Source organism: Toxotes jaculatrix, chromosome 5 (assembly GCF_017976425.1).
Source record: "Toxotes jaculatrix isolate fToxJac2 chromosome 5, fToxJac2.pri, whole genome shotgun sequence".
Lineage (NCBI taxonomy): Eukaryota > Metazoa > Chordata > Actinopteri > Toxotidae > Toxotes > Toxotes jaculatrix.
In genome coordinates this window covers 14,172,738-14,198,512 of record NC_054398.1, presented here as the reverse complement: position 1 = coordinate 14,198,512, position 25,775 = coordinate 14,172,738, and the positions used below count along the sequence as shown (strand labels likewise).

The 25,775-nt window shown below is 43.1% G+C and overlaps 1 protein-coding gene across 1 annotated transcript; it reads left to right on the top strand.

The window, feature by feature from the left end:
• Positions 1 to 1,545: 1,545 nt before the first annotated feature.
• On the top strand, positions 1,546 to 24,964 carry otogl (otogelin-like). The gene is made up of 58 exons (XM_041038547.1): positions 1,546 to 1,618; positions 2,100 to 2,142; positions 2,504 to 2,549; positions 2,809 to 2,887; positions 3,000 to 3,092; positions 4,353 to 4,507; positions 4,888 to 5,009; positions 5,229 to 5,434; positions 5,918 to 6,042; positions 6,280 to 6,386; positions 6,501 to 6,607; positions 6,905 to 7,030; positions 7,123 to 7,231; positions 7,316 to 7,362; positions 7,447 to 7,592; positions 7,687 to 7,813; positions 7,942 to 8,119; positions 8,204 to 8,328; positions 8,463 to 8,672; positions 8,912 to 9,080; positions 9,211 to 9,285; positions 9,524 to 9,567; positions 9,821 to 9,986; positions 10,329 to 10,436; positions 10,695 to 10,833; positions 11,644 to 11,778; positions 11,934 to 12,080; positions 12,190 to 12,309; positions 12,520 to 12,636; positions 14,821 to 14,977; positions 15,234 to 15,260; positions 15,389 to 15,568; positions 15,651 to 15,929; positions 16,019 to 16,136; positions 16,228 to 16,307; positions 16,463 to 17,292; positions 17,718 to 17,895; positions 18,019 to 18,161; positions 18,248 to 18,271; positions 18,393 to 18,485; positions 18,579 to 18,768; positions 19,068 to 19,285; positions 19,613 to 19,754; positions 19,855 to 20,040; positions 20,184 to 20,396; positions 20,625 to 20,729; positions 20,846 to 20,953; positions 21,102 to 21,203; positions 21,282 to 21,386; positions 21,541 to 21,581; positions 21,691 to 21,754; positions 21,946 to 22,124; positions 22,220 to 22,324; positions 22,404 to 22,523; positions 22,809 to 22,854; positions 23,691 to 23,762; positions 24,546 to 24,625; positions 24,764 to 24,964. Exons 1-58 carry the CDS (start codon positions 1,546 to 1,548, stop codon positions 24,962 to 24,964), a joined length of 7,830 nt encoding a protein of 2,609 aa, XP_040894481.1.
• The last annotated feature ends 811 nt before the right edge of the window (positions 24,965 to 25,775 follow it).

Here is a 25,775-nt window from a genome sequence, read left to right as displayed (position 1 = left end):
TTTTTAATCAAAGTTTTGTACTTAAAATTTCCATTTCATCCCACTGGCACATCTTCCAATAGAAATGATCCTCATAAAAGCTAAACTCTTACACCAATTATGGTGCTGGAGAGCAGCCTAGCATGAGGGAAATACTAAGATAAGTGTTTTGGCATCACAATTTATGGACAGGTTTCCCTGCAGCATCACATCCAAAATGGTAGAGCAGACCAGAATCACAACAAGAATATAACAGATTTTTTCCCTTCTGTCCTCATTTTAGTTTTCAGTTATTTATGTTACTAATGTGATACTTTATTTTTTATTTTTTTTTATTGTTTAAAACATTGTTAAATTAGGCAATGTTTGTAAACCATATATGGGAAGTGTTAGGGACCAAGCGGTCAAACCTGTGCTAGTAGGTATTACTAATAGGTTTACTTTTCAAAAAATGGGTTTTATTTCACCCAAAGAAACATGCCAGAAATACAAATGAATTGGCAATTGTTATTGAGCAAAAACATTAAGTTAGTTCACATCATTTCATGATACCAAGCAGGCAACGTTAACTCAACAGGATGGCTTGAAAACCAGACTTCTTTAGCCTTATTAAATGTTAACCTACCTTAGACATGTGCCATTTCAATAAGCCACTCTTCAGAAAGAGGTTAAAAGACTGATGCTAAATATTTGAAAGGTAATGTTTTTTTAACCTGGAGTAATATTTATCTATATTTGCTTTTTACAGTTAGTAGCTAGCTTAGTTGGATAGCTAAGGTTTCGCTCATGTCATTGATAAAATGAACTCTGAACCACATTAGGCCTCCGAATAACCGAACTTTAGCTAATGTAGACATTTACCACACAGTTTTTGTTTTTGTTAGTTTTTTTTTTTTTTTTACCATTAACGTTAGGTTACTTTACATTAACTTTGGACTAACTAGCTTCAACAGTTTTCATACCAGCTTATTAGCGTTATTTTACTGTATGTTGTAGCTTGTCCTGTAAAGTTTATGTGGCGTGATAGGAAGTTAATGCGTCCAGTTGCCGTTTCTTGTTTTTTTGTTTTGTTTTTTTTCGTATAGTGGCTCATAAATTATAGGTTAGCTTTATCTGTGATAGGTGTCCCGTTGTTATCGTTACAATGTGCCTTACCTTTTAGTTACTTTTAAAAGCTGGAGTTATTCCTCTGCCCTCTGTTTGGATCAGTGGCCTCGCCATTTAACCCTGCTTTTTTATACGTCAAAAGTGTCCCACCCAGGTCATGTGGTCAGCCAGAAATTTGACATTACAGGTGAAAACCTCCGTGATGGAGCGACAGACCTGGGGGCTTACACACACACAGCTGAGGATGTTGGAGTGACAGAGAGCAGCTCAGGCTTACCTGCCCACACAGGTGTAGGCTACTCGTCATCTGCTCAGGCGGGGGCTGTCGCCGCCAGGTAGGTTTTTACAGATACGACCAGGTATCGTCCCGGTGCGACCAAACATACCTAAATCCTTTCCTCCCGAGACCATTGAGATGCACCCTTAACATTTCGGCGGGACTTCCTTTCGGACTCTGAGATGAACTTAAAGTGGACAGTGAAACGATTTCTTCTTATGTCGTTTTCAGTCTCCCACTTGCTGTTTCTTGAGGGTGAGTCTGGCAATGTTAGTACTCCAAAATGTTACAGTAGTTGTGTAATAAAATTTTCTACAAAGATATGGATGTTAATTATATTTATAAACAGAGGGATATTAACAAGTGTACTATTGGTAGAACAGATTCTTTATATTATAAATTCACAATACTCTTGAGGCATTAAGTTCTTTTAGAATATTATAGGACTAAACTATGCTTCTGCTTATCTGTGTCAGAGATCATCTGATTTTATAAACATTAGAAAACATATTGTATAAAACTGTTTACTGCTGCTTCATATTATGTCCTAACATGACATCAAACTGCTAAGTCATTACAAATGACACAAATGTGAATGTTTCTGTGAACGAAAATGTTTCTCAGACACGTACAGATCTACCCACTGCTATAAAGATGATTTTACAATAGATGGATAACTGATACCGGTTTTCACTGGTTAACGATTTAATGTTACTTGTACTAACTTTGCATTTAGGAGCTCAGAGCCGACTTTCAGTGGCAGAAGGAAGACTACAGAGGTAAATCAAAGGAAGAAATGGGATGAATAATTCTCTGTCATTTATAGTGTGGCCAAAATTTAAGAAATATTGTGTAAAATAAATAAATAAATGCTATGGGTTTTTTTTTCATCGCATGTAATTTTCACACAATTTTATAGGTTGTCAGTGATGAATACATTTGCACTTTATGTTTGTGTCACTAGAGTGTGTGAGAGAGATGGCATACAAGTGTGCGTGCCTTTGTGTGTGCGCACTTGTGTGTGTGTGAGAGGGTTCAGTAAAGACTAGTTTGGAGTCTGAATTCAAGTGGTGTAAAGTGCACTTAAGTCTCCCCTCTGACTGTTTCTTCCCACTAATGTGCATGTTTGTGTGTGTGCAGAAGGGCTAATGCACTTCGGAGGAAACGGGATCTCCTCGGGGAGGAGGTTGGTACACTACACCTAAGAGAACCAGAGGAGGTCAGGGCACCCACATGCGCACAACACCCTAACCGGCACAAAGCTGTCTTTGTAAAGAACGAGACACACTCACTAACACATACACTTTCTCCCGTTCAACCTGATGCAACTTTTAGCTTACGGCAGCAGGTACATCAACCGTACAGCACTGTATCAGTGATGCTATTAAACCTTGAGAATTATTTAAGGAACAGCTCTTAGTGTTAATTGTGTACTGTTTTCCAAGACATACAGCCCACTGCTGTCGGAGGGTACCCTGTCACGCAGCCTTTTACACAACTACACAGCCAGAGATTCTTCTTCAGGTAAAAAACACTACGTATGAAGTCATCCTAAGTGCATTCATATAAGCTTAAACCTATCATTACCAAGATAAGCTGGGGTAAGTGAACTTGAGTTTGTTCATGTCTTTCCCAGAATATTGTGGCTGCCTCAATGGTGGCTGGTGTCAGGAGGGCGGTGTGTGTGACTGTGCTCAGTTCCAGGCACTGGGAGACCGCTGCCAGATCAGTGAGTAATACATACACACACACCGACACACACATCTACATGTCTTCCTTTGGTGTCAGCTCAGATTCATCAGAATCTCATCCACACAGCAAGCCCATGGTTGACTGACATGTACCATTCCTGGTATGCAACAGACTAGCTGATTAGCATGAATACAACTTTTTAATAACAGTATACAGTTACACACTCGCTTATGTAAGAATGAGAGTGTGTATGAGATTGTTTGTGTGTGTGTGCGCATCATACTCTCCAGTCATTCAGCAAACGTTAATTACCTGCACATACTCGAGCATTAATCATCATATTTCCCAAGATCTCTCTTTCTTCGTTAATACAAGTCCACCACCCTCCGATTCAACCCCAGCCCTCCACCCCACCGACCAACCCAGCCCCACACACCCCCACACCCCCACTCACACACACACACACACACACACACACACACACACACACACACACACACACACACACACACACACACACACACAACACACACACGCTTAACTCCTTACAGGAGCAGATGTAAAATCATTTGACCTAAGGCAATAGGGTAAGGGCTGAGTGATGGAGTTTCTGGTTTCTATATTCTGAACAGACTCCTTATACAGTCTATCAAGAGATCTGAGGTCGCTGTTATTGTAAAGACATTTTCATTTCAACAAACTAATTTAGTGTTGACACACATATTGGAAACAGTATAGTTCCTGAGGGACCTGCAACTAAACTTAGGCTTGAAATGAAATCCGGATATTGACTATGTAGAAGAAGGTAAAGAACACAGATTTTTTTATCAAATTCAAGTAAACAAAGATAGAAAGATAGCATGAAATGAGCCATAACAGCAAGGTTTCTCAAAAAATCAAAAAAGCATCATTTACAAAATGTATAATTTAGGATTACCATCGGCATGACAAGCCACTGATGAGATTAAAAGATGTGACTCACTGTCACCAGCCTCCACCCCCCCAAGTTCTGAGGGGGTGGAGGCTGGCAGCATCTTGGCAGAGGCAGCTATGGGGATTTCCTGTTACAATGGGCTTTTTAGAAAATTCAGATATTCATTTTCCACTGATAAGACCAGTGAAATAAAAGATGATGAAAGACATAAATGAGATATAAACGAGATACAAGTTATGACTTGCCCTCTGAGTTCAGGAAAGTGTCCATTTCTGCTGAAAGTCATTTGTGACACCATGTAAAATTGATCCACTTCACCATTTCAAGAATCTTGTCTGAGTCAATTGCCCATTTTCCTCTCAGTACCTAACCAGGGCCAGGATAGAGACGGGATCTGCAGATCGTGGGGTCAACACCACTATGAAACATTTGATGGAATATACTTCTACTTCCCTGGAACCTGCTCCTACATTCTGGCCCAGGACTGCCACTCAGCTACGCCACAGTACACGGTGTGGGTAAGAGTATACAGATTGAAATTACCCACTGAAATATTTAACTAGTATTTAAACTGTCTGCATACACAGTATTTTGGCTCAGAGTGCATGCTCTCTTACAGAAACGCTATGGTGTCAGTTAAACTAAAACAATACACAGAATCATGTAACATAGTTCACTAGTGTTACTTGAATAATAAAATGTTTGTTAATCAAACAATTAAGTTGCTGCTGCCATTCAGAGGGTTTACCACAACAGCTATTTGTGGCTGTTGTTGGCAGCCTCATTACCAAACAGGTGTATGTTTTTTTTAGATCTCTAGCTAAGGTGACATATTGAGGCTAATCGACCCATCAACCCTTTCTTTGATTCTCTTCCATTGCCTTTCTTGTCTTCTCAGATCCACAACAGCAGAGTGTGTGATGGGAGTGTGTATTCATGCCCAAGAGCTCTCAGTCTGTTCTTCCCAAATGAGGAGGAGATCCACATCTCTGGATATCAGGTCCACCAGGGAGGCCGCAGGTGTGTGTGTGTGTTTCTTCTTCAAAGATGCAGAAAGAAAGACATAGATTTTGAGATTCTTCAATAAAAATATCTTGCTACAAAGTTGTGAGAACAGAAAGGGAAGTAACAACTCTTTTAATTGCCAACCCAAAGTCCCAGCAGAGCATCATTATCAAGATTTTCAAAGAGGTCGTTTTCCTGATCTCTCTTAATGTGTCTGTCTCTGTGAAATGTCAGGCTAAGTCTGCCTCAGACTGTAGGTGGTGTGTTTATTGAGCGACTGGCCGATTACCTGCTGGTGAAGAGTGTGTTTGGCTTCTCTTTGGCCTGGGACGGAGGCTCTGGTGTTTACCTGAAGATGAGTGAGGAGCACCAGGGTGCCCCCTGTGGCCTTTGTGGGAACTTCAATCACCTTGCTGGCGATGACCTCACCACTGCTCGTGGTAAGACCGGCATGACCGGCCCCTCTTCCTCTTATCCCTTCTCTCAGCACCCACTCACCTCAATTATTATTATTATACACTCAACACTGATTCGGGCCAATTATAGTAGCGGTGGGACCTGGAGAGACTACAGTGGAAGTACAGGGGGAGAGCTGATACTTTGGGTTTGAATGGCTGGAAGGAGCAAGAATCCCTCCTCAGATGAGCAGAAATATGAACTGCTGTCCCCTGCTTGTTTGAGCAGTGAGCTGTCCAGTAGATTGCAGATGAGCTCAGAGAGTAAACAAGTGGAAATGGATTAGTTCTCAATGTGCATTCACCGGTACATAGTTTTCGTCATATTTGCTCTCTATTTACTTTTTTATTTTTATCAGACATCTATGTTACGTTGGATGTAAGTGTGTTTGATGATGCTTCTGGTGGTTTTTGTCTGGGCATTTGTGCGTACATACATACTGTATGAGTGTTGATTGTGTGTTTTAGGCATTCGTACTGATGAACCTGCAGTGTTTGCGAACAGCTGGGCAGTGGATTTGCCTCATGAGAGAGCCTGTCCTTCTGTAGAACTTGACTTCAATGGGCCCTGTCATTCTGAGTCAGACATGGATGTAAGAACCACAAAAGCACTCATTCTACTCAGTATTACTATTTGCATACACTCCAGCTGAACATTGACAGTGCAATTCACATACTGCAGAGTACTGAATGTAATAAGCTAAATTAAGCCCAACCAGAGAAGTTCTTGCATGCTAAAAGACTGCAGCAGTGTTTTTCTGTACTTTTCTCTTTATTGTAACGTGTGTTTTATATTCTTACCAAACTTTATTTACTATGGATGTGTGCAGGATGCCATAGAGAAATGCAGTGCGCTTCTCTTCTTCCCGTTTCTGTCATGCCATGAAAACATTGACCCAAATCCCTTTGTGGCCAGCTGTGTGTCTGACCTCTGCGTGTAAGTCAAAAGGCTTGCATTGATTATTGTCACTTTTAACTTTGTCCTCACCTTGTTCTCCGTGTTGTAAATGTAAGCCCACTTACAGAAATAGACCTCTTTGTGTTTTTTCAGATCTGATGATGAGGAAACGTTTTGTCGAGCCTTGGTCGAATACACCCGAGCCTGCTCACATGTTGGGTATCCAGTGAGAGAGTGGAGGGACAGCTTCCCTTCTTGTTGTAAGTTACCACTTACAACCACTCTTGACGCTTGTAAAATGGCAGATCAGTGAAATTAGGAATGTTGTGTCCTACTGTATTTTGTATACTTTTAAAACATAGGATTTATTCTTACAAAAACATTTACTATCATGGAAATCTGACTTGAATGTCTTGGCTAATTTAGTCCAGCAATACATCTGCTCTTCCTAGTGAAAACTAAGTAAATTATTTCATACATTTATATCATGTAAATATTTATTCTATGTTCTGTAATCTGCCTTTGTGTGAAACTCAATGGTTTGTGATTGTATATAGATGATGGCTGTGAGGAGAGTTTTGTCTATAGAGACTGTATTAGTTGCTGTCCACCCACCTGTACATTTGAGAAGGAGTGTCTGGGAACCAACCTGCATTGTCTGGATGGCTGCTACTGTCCTGATGGTATTTAAACCAAAACGTTTCTCATTTCACTTCACTGCTCACTGTTAATTGACCTTAAACTTACTCTTGTTTGCCAATGCTCTTTCCCGTAGGTCTTATCCTACAGAATGGAACATGTATCGCTGCCTCTCAGTGTCCATGTGTTTACCATGGAACATCATATGTACAAGGACATGTGCTTCAGCAGGGCTGCAGTGTTTGGTGAGTGTGGATGTGTATTCGCTACTGAGCATGTATCATGGGCAGTGTGCTGCTAACCTATAGCGCTGCTTTTTTTTTTCTCAGTGTGTGTATGGGAGGAGTGTGGAACTGCACTGAGAACAACTGCACAGGTAAACTTACCCTTTAAGACTATTTAGAAACTAAAGATGAAGCAGTAAATTCACATGAAATAACTGCTCTTTGTCTCTTCTTAGCGGAGTGTTCGGTGGTGGGGGATGTGTTTGTGACGACATTTGATGGCAGGATGTTTCTCCAGCCGGGGGCGTGTCAGTATGTCCTGGCAAAGAGCCGCAGTGGCAGCAGATTCACTGTCACAGTGCAGTATACTACCTGTGCAGAGGTATTGTGTGCAGTGGCTTACACACATGCACAAACCCAGCTGTGTTCTTTCTGCAAAAAATGTAACCAGCCCTCCTGTATGTGTGTATCTACAGCAGCAGGTGTGTATTCAGTCAGTGACAGTGGTGTTGCACGAAGATGTGAGTCACCAGATCACTTTGACCAGAGAGGGGGAGGTGATAATCGGTGTCAACCCAGCACCTGTCCTGCCTTATGTTGATGGTAGGAATCACAAAGGCTTTGAATGATATACCATACGTATATTTATTGTAATAATTATATTATTAATTATAATTTGCCATCATTTCACCTTTGATCATGGACTTTATTATTTTTTTCTGGGTACATAGATACAGTAGAGGTCCGGAAGCTGACCTCTGTGTTTACTCAGCTAAAGGTAGGCATTGGTCTGAAGTTGCATTATGATGGTCGAGGGGGCCGGGTCTATCTGCATCTGGACAGCCAATGGCATGGACAGACGCTGGGACTTTGTGGAACCTTCAATGGAAATCTACGAGATGACTTCCTGTGAGCAAGTACTCCCTAGTTATACATCAGTGTTGAAAATGTCACTTTATCCGACTGTGTGTGTGTGTTTGTGTGTGTGTGTAGGTCTCCAGCAGGTATGATAGAGGGCACTCCCCAGCTTCATGCCAATGCTTGGAAGGTGTCATCTGCTTGTGTAGCTCCAGTTAACCTGCCCATTATAGATCCTTGTGAAATGAACCAGCACAATGGTAATTATGGTCTTGTTTTATTTTATTTTGGCTGTGAGTTGTCCAGGTTATGGCTGCAGGTCCTCACAGTTTGTCCACACTATAACTGCAAATACGCAAGAATTTTTCTTTTTGTGCGTCTTTGTATGTTCTAGTATTCTATGCATCCCATTGTGAGGTGCTTTTGGGGAGTGTGTTTGCCACGTGTCATGGCTACATCAGTCCAAACGTCTACCAGCAGCAGTGTCGTTACCAGGCCTGTCGTTGTGGGAGCAGCTGTCTGTGCACAGCTCTGGCTCATTACGCTTACCTCTGCTCTAAACACGGAGTCGACATAAATTTCAGATCACAAGTCTCTGAATGTGGTAAGTGTGTAGTTTCTGGGTTGCTTTAATCCATACCATTTTGTTTACATTTAAATACATTACTCACAATAGTCACAAATTCCATCCAGTGGAAATTTGTCTTGTGTTCTTGATGTAGCACACACAGTACACATCAAGTCACATGAACACAGTATTTTGGAAATTGAATTGCCTTTGGGTTATATAAAAATGTGTATTACTTTGTATGTATGTATGTGTGTGTGTGTGTGTGTGTACAGGAGTGGTGTGTCTTGGTGGTATGCTGTACCACTCTTGTGTGTCTTCTTGTGGGCGGTCCTGTCGTGCTCTCTCGAGCACTGAGACATGTAACCCTGACGACTGTGCCGAGGGGTGTGGCTGCCCGGACGGCAGTTACTATGACGATGTGCGCCAGCGCTGTGTGCAACTGTAAGACTTTATTACCTCATTTATCATCTTAACGATGATCATCAATTGCCATTTGGCAGAAACTATGTACACACGAACAGCATGATCATTAGTTAATGTAATTAAAATAATGTCATTGGTTTCTCCTCAGGTCTCAGTGTCACTGTTACTCTGTAGGTGGTGTGTCACAACCAGGAGAGGTGACCTTCAGTGCCTCCGGCCCCTGGTGAGTCACACCTGGCCTTGATTGCACTGAAAAGTGAAAACTCACTTTGGCTGCTCTCCCACCTGCACACGGTGTTACATCGTCACACAAACTGTCTGATACATTTGAGAAAGCAATAAAAGCTTGAGCGATTGTTAAATGAGACGTACAGCACTTAAACTAACCTTGTGTTTGATAACATTACTCTTTTTCCCAAACACTCAGTCCTTTTTCTCTCCCTTCCTGTCTCCTCCATCAGCTTGTGCAGAAATGGGAAGATGGAGTGTGTGCCAGAGGAAAAAGGTAACCTCTCCACACTCCCCCCTCCCTTCAGTTCCTGCTCTCCTTCGTTCCAACAACAAAGTGTTGTTTCAGGCTGTGTCCCTCTTGCTGAAATCAAGAGTCTTATGTCTGTAGTTGTAGCTTGTTTCCCATGACTGGCTGTTGCAGTTGATGTTTAAGGCGTCTGGGACATTGATTTTCTTGAGTGTGTGTGTGTGTGTGTGTGTGTGTGTGTGTGTGCGTGTGCGTGTGCGTGTGCGCTCGCACATTGTAGAGCCTGATAGTGTAGAGGTCGGGGAGTGTCCAGAAGGGAAAGTGTACCACAGCTGCACCGAGCCGAGAGGAGGCGTGGCCTGTGCACCGACCTGCCGTAACCTGATGTTGAACCTCACTTGCCCTCCCAACACACCATGTATCCCTGGCTGTGTCTGCCCTCCTGGGTAAAATGAACACCAGCTGCCTTCCTTTCTTTCTGTTCACTTCATTTCAGATTCTGCGAAAAAAAAAAGAAAATGCATCAGATCAGTGCTTCATTAGAATGATCATTTCTTTACTGATAGCCCTTGCCTGCATCTGTTTTACCATACTAAGTGGTAGGTTATCTTATTTACTTCCCATACCTATAATTCCCAAATGTATTCAAAATGTACACTTGAGGCTATATACTATACTGTATAGGTTTTACTTAGAGAACTGGGAAATGTTCTTACTGCAGTGTGGGTTTTAAGTCGAGTGTTTGCATATTCTGTACCTGCTATATGAGTTGTGTTTTGTCCATGAAGGCTGGTGCTGCATCATGGGGAGTGTTACTATCCAGAGAACTGTCCCTGTGCCTGGCTGGGCCTTGAATACCTGCCGGGAGAAACTGTGGAAACCCTGTGTTACAAATGGTATACATATTTTCTGTGCTCCCCATTTGCCTTTTCCCAGGTTGAGCAATGATAGTTATATATTACATTTACTGCATGTAGTATGTTCAGGTTTCCATATAGGATAGGAACTATTTTCTAACAAACTGAATCTCCAAACATAAAACTGTAGAATTCATAGTGTGATGAGTTTGCATGTGTGACATGAAATAGAGCTGTTGTCCTACCTCTGTTTGCTCTTTACTCTTCTCATGTATGTCCACCTGTCCATCTCCTCAGTGTGTGTCACCGTGGCTATTTTAACTGCAGCTACTCACCATGTCCAGCTGTGTGTACTGTCTACAGTGACAGACACTACCACACCTTCGATGGCCTTGAGTATGACTACCACTCTGACTGTCAGGTCTACCTGCTTAAAGTGAGTAGAGTCTGTGTGTGTGCATCCTTCTGGTGCAAATAAAGATTTAAAATAGAGTAACTCATTTCAAGTGACAAATACATGGATTCAGGTAATTAAGTGCTAATCAGGTGGTGCCGGCGCACTTGTACTACACTGTGTCAGAGGAGTGTAAGTGAGAGATGGGATGAGTTAAAGGGCAAAGGAGGAGCATCCTCCACATATCCCGGCCAGGAATGATTTGGATCTGGGAAAGAAAATCCAAGCCTGTTTCTAATCTTGAAAGAGAGAGTGGTTTTTAATTAGAGCAGATTAAGGTGTGTGTGTGTGTGTGTGTGTGCGCGCGTGTGCGTGTGCGTGCATGTGTGCTGGTGGGTTTGTACCACAGTAATGCTAGCAGACGTGCAAAGCTGCAGCAACACAAAGAAACCAGTGTTCGCTTCAAACCCCAGGGCTCCTGCGCTCCCAGGGATATAGAATTAGAATTAGCAGAACAGACTTTCTAATTCAAACCCAACAGACTCCTGACCACGGTGGAGGCCTGAAATGAATGGGCAAGCAATTCAGAGCTGTGTGTTAATAGCCTAGAGTTGCTTCCTCTTCTTGTCACCACTCACATATCCAGAATCACAGTGTTTCCTGAACAGGTAGAATCAAATTTCAAGGTTGAATCTGCCATGTGGCGCTGCATTTTTGTGTACAGTGGCTGTTGTGATGGGGAAATTTTGATCAAACAAATGAAAAGTGTTGTCTTTGTAGGACAGAGATGAGAGGAGCTGACAAGACTTCCTTTCCTCACGAGAGTAATACTTTGTCTTCCTCTCTGATCAGAGTGCAGGAGAAACCGAGGTGTCCATTGTTGCACAAAACAAAGACTGCTATGAGAGCGGCATTGTGTGCATGAAAATACTGGTCATTCACGTGGGACTTACCAAAATCTACTTCACGGACAACTCTGGCAACCCTGTACGGATTGAACACACACAGTCACACTTTCTGTGTATCAATCAAATCTATGTACCTGTGTTTATTTTTCTCTTCAAAATATATTAGTTAAATATATCAATAAAAATCCAGCTATACCTGCTAATACCTGCTAACAATAATTTCTCCTGCATTAGAGTCCATCCACTGTTGTGGGTCGAGGGTCAGAATTTGAGTTGTGGAAAGCAGGCTACTACACTGTGGTCCACTTCTCCAGTCAGGACCTGACCATTCTCTGGGACCGCAAGACAACTGTACACATCAGAGCTGGGCCTCAGTGGAAGGTCTGGACTTGGAGTAGTACATTTTTATTATGACCATTTCACATTGTCCTCTGACAGACTGCTATGAAAGGAATCCAAAAACATGACTTTGCTGTTTTTTTGCCCCCAGGGCCTTCTCAGTGGGCTATGTGGAAATTTTGACAGCGTGACAGTGAACGATATGACCACCTCTAGCCACATGGAAGTCAATAATGCACAGACCTTTGGAGATAGCTGGGCCCTGGGACAGGTATGAGTCAACTTAGTTCCTCTCCTTCACTGATTATCCCTTCACCTCCTTCCTCTTTTTGTCTTTGTCTATCCCCCGCTCACTCAGTCTTTCACTCCTCTCCGGCTCTCTCCTGCTCCTGTAATTTATGTGTCCAAGTCTCCCTCGAGTCCACTGTGATATTTACGAGTAATCAGACACTCGATCACCTTCTGTGTGTGTCTGGTTTAGTGTGAAAGTGACTATGTAGTTGAGCGACCGTGTGAAGGGGACTTAGGGAGACAGCCATACGCCAAGAGGGAGTGTGCTCTCCTCTACAGCGACGTCTTTGCACCCTGTCATAACGTGGTGAGTGCCATTGACGTGATGCACACACACACACACACACAAATGTCCGTACAGAGTGAATGCAGCTGTAGAAAGGTTATCTTGCTTGCAACAGGGGAATAGAGGTTGGTGAAGGGTTATGGGAACAACTCTTAAGCTCAGATCTCAGTCCACTGTTCCTCAAAGTACGGAATACCACCACAGATGCAAGGCTGCAAACATCAACAGACACACACCTCAATGTTTTACTATGGTGTAGTATTTCCCAATGTAGCCAGCAGATGGAGCCATGTGTATATGCACAGAAACTATTTTTGGGGCATTTACCACTATAAAAACCGAAGCCAAAGATAACACAGATAGCACCCAGCTGCAAATAACTGACACTTTCAATAGAGAGGAACAAAATGGACACGGAAGAAGTAATCCTTATATATTCTGTTTAACATTTCCTTATGATGTGTTTATTGTTAATGTATTTTTTGTTGATTTTTGTTGCTTTGTAGTATTTACCCTCTTGTATAAGTGCTGTCACTGTACCATTTTAAGCTTTAATCCTCTCTCAATGAGAAACAGACACACTGAACAAGAAAACATTCTTTACTTACACCTTGTTAATATAGTAACATAGAGTAAGTGAATCCTGTGGCTTTCCTGGCATTAAATATTTACGAAGTAGCCCAGATATGTTCACTCTGGGATAGTGCTTTTGAACCTCTTTTACTAGTGGGTTCCTCTGATATATTATTTCTGCATTCCTTTTATCATTTCCCTTTTATCACTTATATATACAGTACGTGTGTGTGTTAAAATATTGGTACAATACATTTGTCTATAGTGCAGTGCGGAAAAACATTCCCGTGTACTTCACTTATCATTCTAAGTAAGAGGCAACTTCACTGATTTTGCTTTTTTCTTGGCAGAGTTTTTCTTTGCTTGGGTCAATATAGAAAAGATGATTTCACACAAATAAGTAAATCCAGATGGCTTCAAAGCTTTAATCTGAAAGGTCATGGTTTGGAGGACACTTACAAGGGTTTATTTCCTGAAGAGCAGCAAGAAGCTTTGCTTTTCTTACTTTAATACAGCGAATCTAGCATTCACTCTACCTCTCTAAACAGAAGTGAGGGACAGTAAATTTAAAAACACCACAGAAGTTATCCAAACATCCCCATTTTTGTGATTTTACTGTACATCCTAGCTACATCCTAATTGGAGAGGAGGAAGTCTTTCCATCGCTGTATATTTCTGCTTCTAGAGTTCACCTTTCTGATGAAAAACACCTTCATTCAAATTCAGAACGTAAGTGTCCTTGCTCTGCAAAGACACATTCAGGCTTTTCTTGTTTGTTGTACAATCTGCAATATGCAGATGGACAACTTTGGAAGCCAACATTTGTCCTCAAACCCAAACAAGTCATACACTTACGTTCACTACTGCTCGTTAAGTTCTGTTGATTGGATTCATGTAACCTTGTCTGAAATTGCCCACATTTCAAAGATTTTATTAACACAGATTTTTTTTTAGAATTGTTCAAAGTCATTATGAAAATAATAAAATATCTGCAGTGCCCTTTTAGTAACATGACTTTAGCAAGCCTGCTGATTCAGAATGCAGCACACTGCCTAATCAATATTTGTGCTTAAAATTTTGCTCAGGTGAAGTGTGCTGTTCATGTACATTACAGTAGCCAGAGTCAGAGAGGTTACCTGGGTTACCTCGGACGCCCCCACTAGTCAGTCAGAGCTGAAGAGGCCTCAAGTCCAGTTGCCCTTGATTCAGCTTTTCTTGGATAACCATGACCTGGATGACTGAGAATCTTCACAAACAAGTCCACTTAATCTTGCCTTTGGACAGACCAACTCATTGCTGATGTGTTTTTTTGTCTGTCTGTCATAGAGCTCATCTGATCCCCTCTGCACCAGAGGTTGACCCACATTCCTTTATCCTGATATCTCATCACTCCTTCTCTGTCTGAATTATTAAGAACTACTCACCCCCTAAACAAGACCTCCCCCAGTTTCCCCCAGAGAGATTTGGCCTGGTTCCCTGTATGATTTTATGTGTGTGTGTGTGTGCGTGCGTGCGTGTGTGTGTGTGTGTGTGTGTGTGTGTGTGTGTGTGTGTGTGTGTGTGTGTGTGTTTGTGTTTGTGCGTATTTCCGTGTACATGTGACCACATGTACATGCTGTGTGTACCCTCCAGGTGGATGTGGCCTGGTTCTACAGGAACTGCCTTACAGACACTTGCAATTGTAACCGTGGGGGAGACTGTGAGTGTCTCTGTACGTCCATTGCTGCATATGCGCACAAATGCTGTCAGCAGGGGGTCACAATACACTGGCGATCCCCCTCTGTCTGTCGTGAGTACACACACACACACACACACACACACACACACACACACACACACAGGCACATACCTGCATACTCATAGTACACTGGCGTACTCTGTGCTGGTCAGGGATGTGACCCCTGCTTACCTCTTTGACCCACTTTCACCAGTCCCTCTTTACATAAGCCAAAATTCTGCCATTTTTCATTATAAGTTGTTTAGCGTTGTTTACATTCATGTCACTGAAAGCTGCATAACGTCTCAACTGCCTTGCTCTCTTTCAGCCTATGATTGTGAATACTATAATCAAGGTATGTCTAAGTGCGGGTTGGCAATTTTCAGAGAGCTATTTTGTTGATTTTCGTTTCCAAACGTCAAACACTCCCTGCTAGCTTGTCACCACACTCATTTCCTCTCTCGCTCTCACACTTCCGCACAGAGCTAGGCGATGGCCCATTTTCCTTGGTGAGTGCTGTCTATAATGACACTATGTTTGGAGTGAATCGCTCCAGCAGCTCAGTGTTTCCTCTGGTAACAGAGAGACCAGGGCAGTTGCCTGCCCCAGGCGTACTGTTCAACTTCATGATCACAGCAGGCCTGCAGAAGGACAGAACCTCACGTGAGCATCAGCTTTCACACACATTGCACACTACTGCTCTTTGGTTTTGGATAAATTAACCCTTGTTTTTGTATTTTTTCAGGTGTCGCTGCGGTGTCACTGGAATCTGCAGAGAGACCAAACTATTTCCTTGTAGTATCTGGGCGCAGCCGTCTTCAGTTGGAGCGCTGGAGTCGAGGGGTGGAGTTTAGTCGCAGGGCAACCTTTATCCAGCACCAGGGGCTTTTTCTGCCAGGTCACACCTCGTTCGAGCTTGTAAGCCAGCCTGGAACTTTTCTGATGCTGACACGCACTTCTGCACGTGCCCAGAGATATGACACCTCAGAGGGCTTCAAAATGAGCAGCAGCTTCACACTGGAGGGTCAGAAGTGCATTAACACACATACACATATGCACACACACATACACACAAACATGAACTAACTGAGTATTTTTCCTGTTCTCTGGCAGAGAGCAGTTTGGTGATACCTTATCGTATGATGTGTGAGTGGCGCTACCAGGCCTGTGCGAGCCCCTGTGTCCACACGTGCAGTGACCCAGATGCCACACGCTGCCAGTTCCTACCTCCGTAAGAGACTTCCCCCATTAGAAGTTTTAATTATACAGCCACCATAATCTATGCTCTGCTCAAGTGCTGAAATAGGTTCTGCATGTTGCAGTGTGGAGGGCTGCTTCCCACGTTGTCCTAGGAACATGGTCCTTGATGAAGTCACTCGGAGATGTGTCTACACAGAGGACTGTGAGTACAATGGATGAGTCTATTGTCTTAAAAATGTAATTATATAAATTTAATATAATGTAAGTAATTTTCTAACACAATGCACAGATTTAATCTTGGCATTTTTTTATGAATATTATGAAGTCAAAATTTTCTTGTGACGCTATCTCCTCTAGGTGTGTCCCTTCCCCCGACTCCGACTCCCTTTGCATATGTGACACGGTCCAACAGAACTACTACACCAACAACAACTACAACCACTACGACTACTACTACTACTACCACACGGCCGACAACTACCACTACCACTACCACCACCAGAGCAACAACTACCTCCTCCACTACTGTCAGGCCCACAACAACCACAACCACCACCACCACTACCACTCCCAGTACAACATCAACCACTGAGCGTGTCACCACTCCGCTCACCCCGTCTCCATCCACATCTCCTCCTGCACCTCCCACCACTACTGTTTCTACAACTGTCGCTCCTTCAACTCCGCCAGAGACAACGACTCTCAGCACGACTGAAATGACTCCCACCCCAACCACAGAGGTCACTACGACGATCACCACAACAGCGCCCTCCACTGTACCCACTGAGGCCACCACAATCACTATGACTTCTTCTCCTCCACCCCCTACCACCCTTGTTTCCACCACCTTTACCACACCAACACCGACACCCCCCGTAACTTCCACCCCACCTGCTGTAACCTCACCCGTAACAACTGCCCCCACCTCCACCACTTCTGTCCTTGAAACTACCACTGAAACCACAACCACACCTCAGCCTACACCAGCAGATACAACCATCACAATAGAGACCACCACCTTAATGGACACGTCAACCATTGTAACAACTACAGCACCACCTCCTACAACCATTGAGCCCACTACTGAGCCGGTAACCACAGATATAGTCACAAGTCCTGGCACCTCTCCTGTAACAGAAGAAGCATCGACCACGTCTCCGTTCCTCTTCCCCACTACTCCCTGCACAGTAAGCATTTCTGTTATAATTAAAGGTCAATGCACAGCTACACAAACACCTGCTAGATAAACCTTCCAGGTGTTTGTGTGTTTGTGTGCATGGAACAAATTGCGACATATATGCTAGGTTTACTATGTAAGTGATTACTTATATATTTGTCCTCTGTGAAAAAGAGCTATGCTATTTATAGAAATGTAGTGCAAATTATAAAATACTTAATGTGCTACTTCGTATTAACATGGCATTGTAAAATGTTTTAATTATCATTATACATACTACCATTATGCATGTTAATCTATGATGAAAGGCATCTGAATGTACAGGTGGGCACTAATACATGGTGGATTTAGTTGTTGTCTGCAGATGGCTAGGAAGGAGTGCCGTGACACGAAGACATCCTTTGTAAAACAAACGGTGTGCAACTGTCTCCACAGCCCCCATACTCCTTCCGTATCGATGAGTGTGCCGAGCTGATCTGTTTCAATGGAGAGCTGCTGCTTCACAACTCCTCTCTCCACTGTCGCTACAGCACCAGCCAGCCTCAGTGCAGTCTGCTGGGCCTGCCCATCCTTATTAACACAGACCCCTGCTGTCCACAGTGGCAGTGCCCTTGTAGGTTTGGTTGTTTATGTTAAAAAATAAGACTTTCCTATTAGTCCAGTAACAGGAATACCTAGTGATTAGAATGCGTTGTCTGCTGTGTTTGATTTTACTGATACAGTTGGCTTTTGCCAGGTCGCTGCACTGTGATGTCAGACCTGCGTGTGATCACCTTTGATGGCAACAACGTTGCTTTGTATGACAACGGCTCCTACATCCTGGTTAATCTGCCCAGAGAGACTATTATTGGCACCGTGGAAAAATGCCCAACCAGCCAGGTAACATGCAAAGAATAAAATGCGAACTTTATCATAAGATGCCAGAAAAACAAAATTTTTAGTGAAATGTTTTGTTTTCTTTGCAGAGTGTGAACTCCATCAGACGCACTGTGAGTCTCTTCTCTTTTCTCTCATTCCCTACAGTTGTATTTGTATCTGGATTAAAAGTTACTCATTCAGTTAATTCTATCTTGTATCATTAAATTCTCTATTAAATTCACTCTGCTACAGAGTCCAACAGGTGGAACATCTGGTCTTTGTTTTAAGAAGCTGAACATCACTACCTCCTCCTACAGAATCATTATCAACCGACTGGATCGCAAGGTGACCCTCTTTACCGAATTTACTGCCAAAAATCTAACTTATCTCTTGCAAATAATGTGATTCCTGCGCACCTGTGCGTCCATCTGTCTCCAGGTGACCGTAAACTACAGACCTGTCAGGCTCCCATTCTCCCGTCACTCCCTTTATGTGGAAGACACAGGCAGCATGTACTTGATTCATACACCTGGTGGGATCAGCATACAGTGGTATCACAGCACTGGCATCATGGTGCTGCAGTACAATACTCCTTATAATGCATCTGTGCCCACTCGAGGCCTGTGCGGTGAGTCTGTAGGCACACACTCACACACATAACACACCAGCTTTGACTGCATCAGCAGCAGCCTCATTTATCTAAGTGCCAGCTATCAGCACCTAAAGGCCCCAATGTCTAAACAGCAGCATCACTGTGACTTGTGTCATTATGGGATATGACAATTTGAGATGTTGAGAGCCATTTGGTTTCATTAGGCAGGTTCACACACGCATTATCTCACTCAGCAGTTATATTGCTCACTGACAGAACAGCAGCATAACACACATAAGCACCTACACCAAACGCCGGTCTGCCCATTATGCTAGGTTCTTGTGATGGGAACCCAGAAGATGACCTGAAGCTGCCCAATGGTACAGTGGTGAGAGAGGTGGGAGACATGATGCTGTTCCTGCAGGCGTGGAGAGTGCACACCACCGATGAAACCGAACACACACGCAGAGTCGGAGACAACTGCACCACCGGGGATTGTTCCACCTGTCTCTCCATGCTCCGCCAGAGAGCCTTCACGCCATGCCACAGCAAGGTAGCTACAGTATTCACACATTGTTTTACAAGCTTTATTATACAACATGTGTTTAGTTACTTTGTCATTTTAGTAATTTATCATGCAAACATGCCAAACATTCCTTGTTTCCAGCTTCTCAGATGTTAGGATTTGGGGTTGTCTGTATTTTATATGATTGGGACTTCAATATCTTTGGGTTTTGAAGTGTTGGATAAGACAACCTATTTGACGTCATCACCATGGACTTTTTTATGACAAATCTAAAAAAATGAACAGTTTAATCAACAAAGAAAATAATCATAAATTGAAGCCCGACATGACTTTGGCATGGTTGTGTGTTTGTAGGTGCCTCCGGATCAGTTCTGCGATATCATGTGGGCAGGGGACCTGCACTACAAAGATCATCAGTGTGACTTTCTGGCAGCGTATGTGGCAGTCTGCTACACACATCAAGTCTGCATCAGCTGGAGACGACACAACTTCTGCCGTAAGGAGACACGGGCGAAGAAATGACACACGTATATGCGCACATACTGATTTGTGTTTCTCATTTGCTCATGCATTTCTAAGTGCCTGTCATCCTGTAGCTCTACGATGTCCCCCCGGTAAGGAATATAAGCCGTGTGTGAGCACCTGCACCAGCCGCACCTGTCTGAACAGAGAGTACTATGAGGAAACCACCTGCTCCTTCATCAGAGAGGAGTGTGTGTGCCGCAGTGGTACCATCCTGCACCGTGCTGACTCCCCTTACTGTGTAACTGAGGATCGCTGTGGTGAGTGAAAGAGTAATTACATGCCTTTGTGATGAAAACTGCACTGTCAGAGAGCCTGAATTAGTTTCGGACTGTGCTTTATATTACTCCTAGACTCACATAGAGCTGTAACATCGGTGTATTTACTCAGCTCTGGTATCTAGTGTGCACAGATAATGAGGGTAACCCCCGGGCCCCAGGCGAAGTGTGGAATGGCTCTACTCGCAGCTGCTGTCTGTACAAATGTATGGAGAATGGCTCTGTGGTGGCTGTTGAACCAGACTGTAGCGCTGTCCCTCCACCACTGTGTGAGAGGGAGGGGGAGTATGTACTGGATGTACTGGAAGAAGGAGCCTGCTGCCCCAAGAAGATCTGTGGTGAGTTTAAAAGCTCAATCAGGCAAATCATTTAGTCTTAATATGATCATCTAGAGACTGAGATTCAGTAACGATGGTTTAATCTTTTTTTATTCATTCACTCTTGAAGTCTCACTCTATAGCTATATTATATGGCTGATGATGGTTCATCAGTTCTGGAGCCAGTCAGTATCCCTTCTAATTTAATTAACTGATCTTTCATTTCCCTTGTCCTTCACTATCTGTCAGAGTGCAACATGACCATCTGTGACAGTGAAGCTCCACCTTGTGATAACGGGAACAGGCTAGTGATTGGTTACAGCGCTCTGTCCTGCTGCCCCGAGTACCGATGTGGTACAAACAAACTTCCATTCCTCCGATTTTTTTCCCCCTAAACTTTCTGTTACATGTAATATTTGGGCTAAACTTTTACTCTCACTAAACACTTTGTTGTAAATGTTCTTCTTCAGAGTGTGACCCCATGGCGTGCCCTCCAGTCTCTGCCCCCGACTGCAGGGAAGATCAGTTCCTAGTGGAGGTCAGGGGGCAAAAATCTTGCTGCTACTCTTACCTGTGTGGTAAGTTTTAATTGCAGTTCACAACTCAGTCTAAAACTGCAAGTCTTTGGTATGAGGGTGGCCATTTGCTATGGCTCCATCTTTGACATTTCTGTCTATTACAGCAACAAAACTGTGAGTTTGCTGTTTGTGTATTCTGTCTGAGCAGTGTGTGAGTCCTGTATTGAGCCCATTCCAACTTGCTCATATGGAGAAATTCTGGCTGTGGATCTAAACACCACCAACAGCTGCTGTCCACAGTACCACTGTGGTAAGTGTGTGTGTGTGTGTATGTATTTTTCTCTCTGTAGTCAGAGTCAGGTTTTATAGTTTCTCCCATGTGTTGCAGTGTGTGATGTCAACCTGTGCCCTGAATCATCTGTGAGCTGTGCACCTGGTCTCTCTTTAGTTCAAACCACTGTCCCTGGGCATTGCTGTCCACAGCACCACTGCGGTACACACATACACACATCCTGTTTGCTACTGGTGTGAATTCACGGCTGTGTTGAGTTGATGACTGGAATAATCTCAGAAATTGTTATGCCTGTCACATACTTGCATAAACTTCACCCTATTTTTCTCTTTAACTTTTTCTCTGTCACTCCCAGAGTGCCAGTGTGAGGACAGCTCTCTCCCCATCTGTCAGGTGGTAAGTCAGCAAAATGCTGCATCACAAGTCACTATCTAAACAGGTCTGTGCTAGAAGGAAGAAAAAGTGAGCAAATTCAGTTAAGTCAGCACTCTCTGTTTTCTCTCAGGGGGAGGTGCTGGTTGAGGTTCCAGACAGCAACACCAGCTGTGACTGTCCTCAGCATACATGCCGTACGTATAATCCACGCATGAAAGCACACAGACTCGCACCTGTCACTAGTGTGACAATAGATTTGCTGTAAACATTGTTTTATCCCCTGCTTCAGTTTGCAGGCTTTATCTTCACCATGAAAACACTTCTATTTGTCACTTACAGTATAGATATTCACTCTTTTTGTATTTGTGTGTGTGTGCGTGTGTAGAGAAGGCAGAAGTGTGTCTTTTCCAAGGGGTAACAGTGTTGGGACCAGGCCAGTCTCTGGTTCAGTACTTTGAGGGGGAGCTGTGTTACACTGTCCACTGCCTGCATCACAGAGATCCAGACTCTGGCTTCTTCGCCATGGAAATCTCCTCTGTCAACTGCTCCCAAAAATGTGGACCAGTATGCATCCAGCACATTTAACACATTTTGATTAATCACATAGCCATTGTTCTACTTGTTCTTCAATCCCAGTATTTCCTGCATCATCTTTTTAGCACCAGGTGTATGTGCCATCCTCAGACCCTCAGGTGTGCTGCGGCTCCTGTAAAAATGTCTCCTGTACTTTCACCAATGAAAATGGGACGACAGAGCTTTTTGCTGTAAGAACAAATACATCCACAACCACATGTGCCCAATGCTCCATTTTTCTGGCCAAAATGATTCTGATTGTATGTGCAGGCAGGGAGCTCCTGGGTGGAGAACTGTACACGTTACGACTGTATGGAAACAGCAGTGGGAGCAGTGATCCTTGCTTCTGGGGTGGTTTGTCCCCCGTTTAATGACACAGAGTGTATTCAGGTCAGGACCTCTGAATGTGCTGTATATCTGAATTTGAGATTAAACATTCTACTTGTTGTTTACATTCGGTTTCAGTAAGAAACTTTTTCATGCACCATAATAGTTGATGAAATTTGATTTTTTTTAAGTTCGAAGGAGACATTTCTTTATTTACCAACTTTTCAACTTTGGACTTTTATCTGCAAATTATGAATTGTGGCTAATTGATTTGTGCACTCCTATGTTTATGTATTAAAATGTTGTTTCCCATTACTTCTGGCTTTTTATTTTATTCTCCTCTTGCAGAGTGGTGGTGTGGTTCAGAGCTATGTGGACGGCTGCTGCAGGACATGTGAGTCTCAGAATTCATTCGGTGCTTCTGGTTTTGCTTTGAGCTGTTAATCAGAGGGGTGAGCGCCTTGTTGCCTGGCAGTGGATGGGCTTAATGGCTGAGTGGTTGGGGGTGTGGTCTGTTGTAGAGGGTGGAGATAAAGCCTGTTGTTGGCCAATCACTACATTTCCCACAATCCCCGGCTTTTCCAGTTTGTTCCCCTAAATTTTCTGCTGACATATTCAGGAGCCAGCACAGCTCAGATAGAAGGAATAATAATAAAGAAATTAAATAGAATGATAAAATGTGACTGCACTCAACATTAAATAGTCATTACTAAGTCAATACATAATTTCCTGAACTTGTGCTTTCAAGATGATCACTGAACTGTTTGTCATATCGACTTTCCCAATTATATTGAGTAATGAGACATTTCTAAGTCATGTGGATGAAACCTTTTAATAAACATGCAGTGGTGACATTCTCTCTCTCTCTGGATTCGGCATTGCAGCCTCTCTCGCTTGCCCGCTTTAGCAGTGGCCTTGCAGTCTGGCCAATCGGGGTGCACCATGGTGAGCGTTTGACCAATGAGGAAGCGAGATGGTGCAGGGGTTAGAGTTTGCCCTGCTGAGCTGCTCTTTGTAGTACATCAAATGACTGACTTCCTTGGCTGGCTGCCCGGAGTGACCCAAAAAAAAAAGAAGAAGTGAAATCCATGTGCTTGCCAGCTGCACTGATTCCGTCCTCTGTGTGTTTGTGTGTAACGTTAACTGTGTTTTCTGAACCAAACGTAACCTTGTGTGTGTTCTCCCGACGTTCTTTGAACCGGACGGCTGCGGTCCTGATGATGCTCCCAGGTTCTGGAGTGGGTGTTTTACCATTTACAGTTAATCCTGTAACCCCCACTGGTAGTACTAACTGTGACACAGGTACCACCACCTTGCACTGTTCGCAATTACAATGACTCTTTGGCTCCCTGACACTCAGTGACTCATTCACTTGCACTTTCAAGCTTTGAGTGAATGTGTGCGTGTCTATTTTTGTGTTTGTGTGTCTGTCTTTTCACCTTCTTCCTCTCTCTGTTAACCTCCCAAAAGCACAGTATGTCATGGACAACATTTAACCTTGCATAAATATCTAGTGAGAAACCATCCATTAGACAATGTGCGATGTTAACTTTAATAGAAAAGACTTGATCAAATTAAATTAAATTACTTGTGTGACAAAATAAGCTCAAGCATAACACACTGATCCACTAAGAAGAAGCTGAAGATCATCAACTCTTTTCATGCACTCCAGCATCACACAGAATCTATTTGAGCAGCTTTGATTGGCTTAAAAATAAGGTTAAGTTTAGGTCAGTAGCCAATAGGCGAGCCAGATCTCTGCTGTGAGAACTGTCCCCCCCCCCCCCCCCCCCGTCACCCAGCTGCCAATCAAACCAAGATCCTACTGCTGGGCAACAAAGAGCCCTGCTCAGGAGGCCTTTCAGGGTGTGTGAATGACAGGTCTCAGCGGTAAAATGATCAAAGAGTGTGTTTGTGTGTGAGCATATGTTTACCAGTGTGTGTGTGTGTGTGTGTACGTGCATCTTCATGTATTCTGCTGTTAATAGGGACGGTGTGGTTTAGTGAATGGTTATTGCTCTGAGGTAATGACATCTGAGAATTACTCTGTGTGTGTGTCTTATTTCTGTGTGAACATATGTTTAGGTAAAGAGGATGGTAAGACATGCAAGCGTGTGGCCATTCGGACTACCATTAGAAAAGATGACTGCAGGAGCAATGCACCGGTGAGAGATAAGAGAGAAATGGAAACATAAAATGAGGAGGCTGAATTAGCTGGGGGAAAAAAAACTACAATTATATTTTACTTTCTGTAACTGTGAATTCTAATTTCCCGTCATCATCCTCTCTCCCTCCTCTTACAGGTTACAGTGTATTCTTGTGATGGGAAATGTCCCTCTGCCACCATATTCAACTTTAACATCAACAGTCATGCCAGGTTCTGTAAGTGCTGCCGTGAGAGTGGCCTGCAAACCCGCTCCGTCACACTCTACTGCTCTCGCAACGCCACACTCGTGGAGTACAACTTCCAAGAACCTCTGGACTGTTCCTGCCAATGGAACTAAAAAAAAATGTCCAGGAGAAAAAAAAAGAATGAGAGCATAACAAATGAAGAGAATGTCTGAATGAAGGGATTGGGGGGTGGGACAGGTTTTTATAGTACTGTTTCACAAGTACGAAAACCAGCCATGTTTCATTTTGTTTGTCATTATAGCACACTTTACAACACTGGCCATGAGTCGTAGTTGTAACTGAAAGATATTGAAAATAACTGATGTAAGTGGGAAATTGTTTTCAAGTAGTTTTTTTTTTTCTGCACATTAGTCTTTATTTTCTTTATGACCTGCTGTGCCAACTCAGTCAGCTTTCTAGTGCTTTCAAGTGATGGTACGATGCCATTAGCCTCTTATCCTTCTGTATATTAACAGCTGATATCATGTTGACACAGAAGTTGTTGCATTTTTTTAATATCCTCTGTTGGGTTTAAACACTGTATTTGCATTTTGGTTTGTCTTAGCAATTTATTAGAAATGAATTTAGCCTTTGTACAAAAGAAAGTGTTATGTAATGCTTTGTTTCCTTAGAAAAGTGAGTTTCTAAAATGTGAGCTTTGTCCTCTTTGTAGTTTCTTTAGTTTGAAGTAAAGTAGTTGAATAAAAGACTTAACGGTAGCTTTGTCCTCATGACCTGCAGTGTGTCCTTTTCACGCATGCTTCTATTTTCTCTTCCTCAAACACTCATTACACACACAAACTCATCCTGATTCAGCATCTGTGGTGCTGACATGTGTTTGTGTTTCACCTCTGAGAGGTTATTGCTGTGTGGGAGTCACCTCTTCATAACAGAAACCCCTCAGTGGACTCAGCTCTCTGTCTG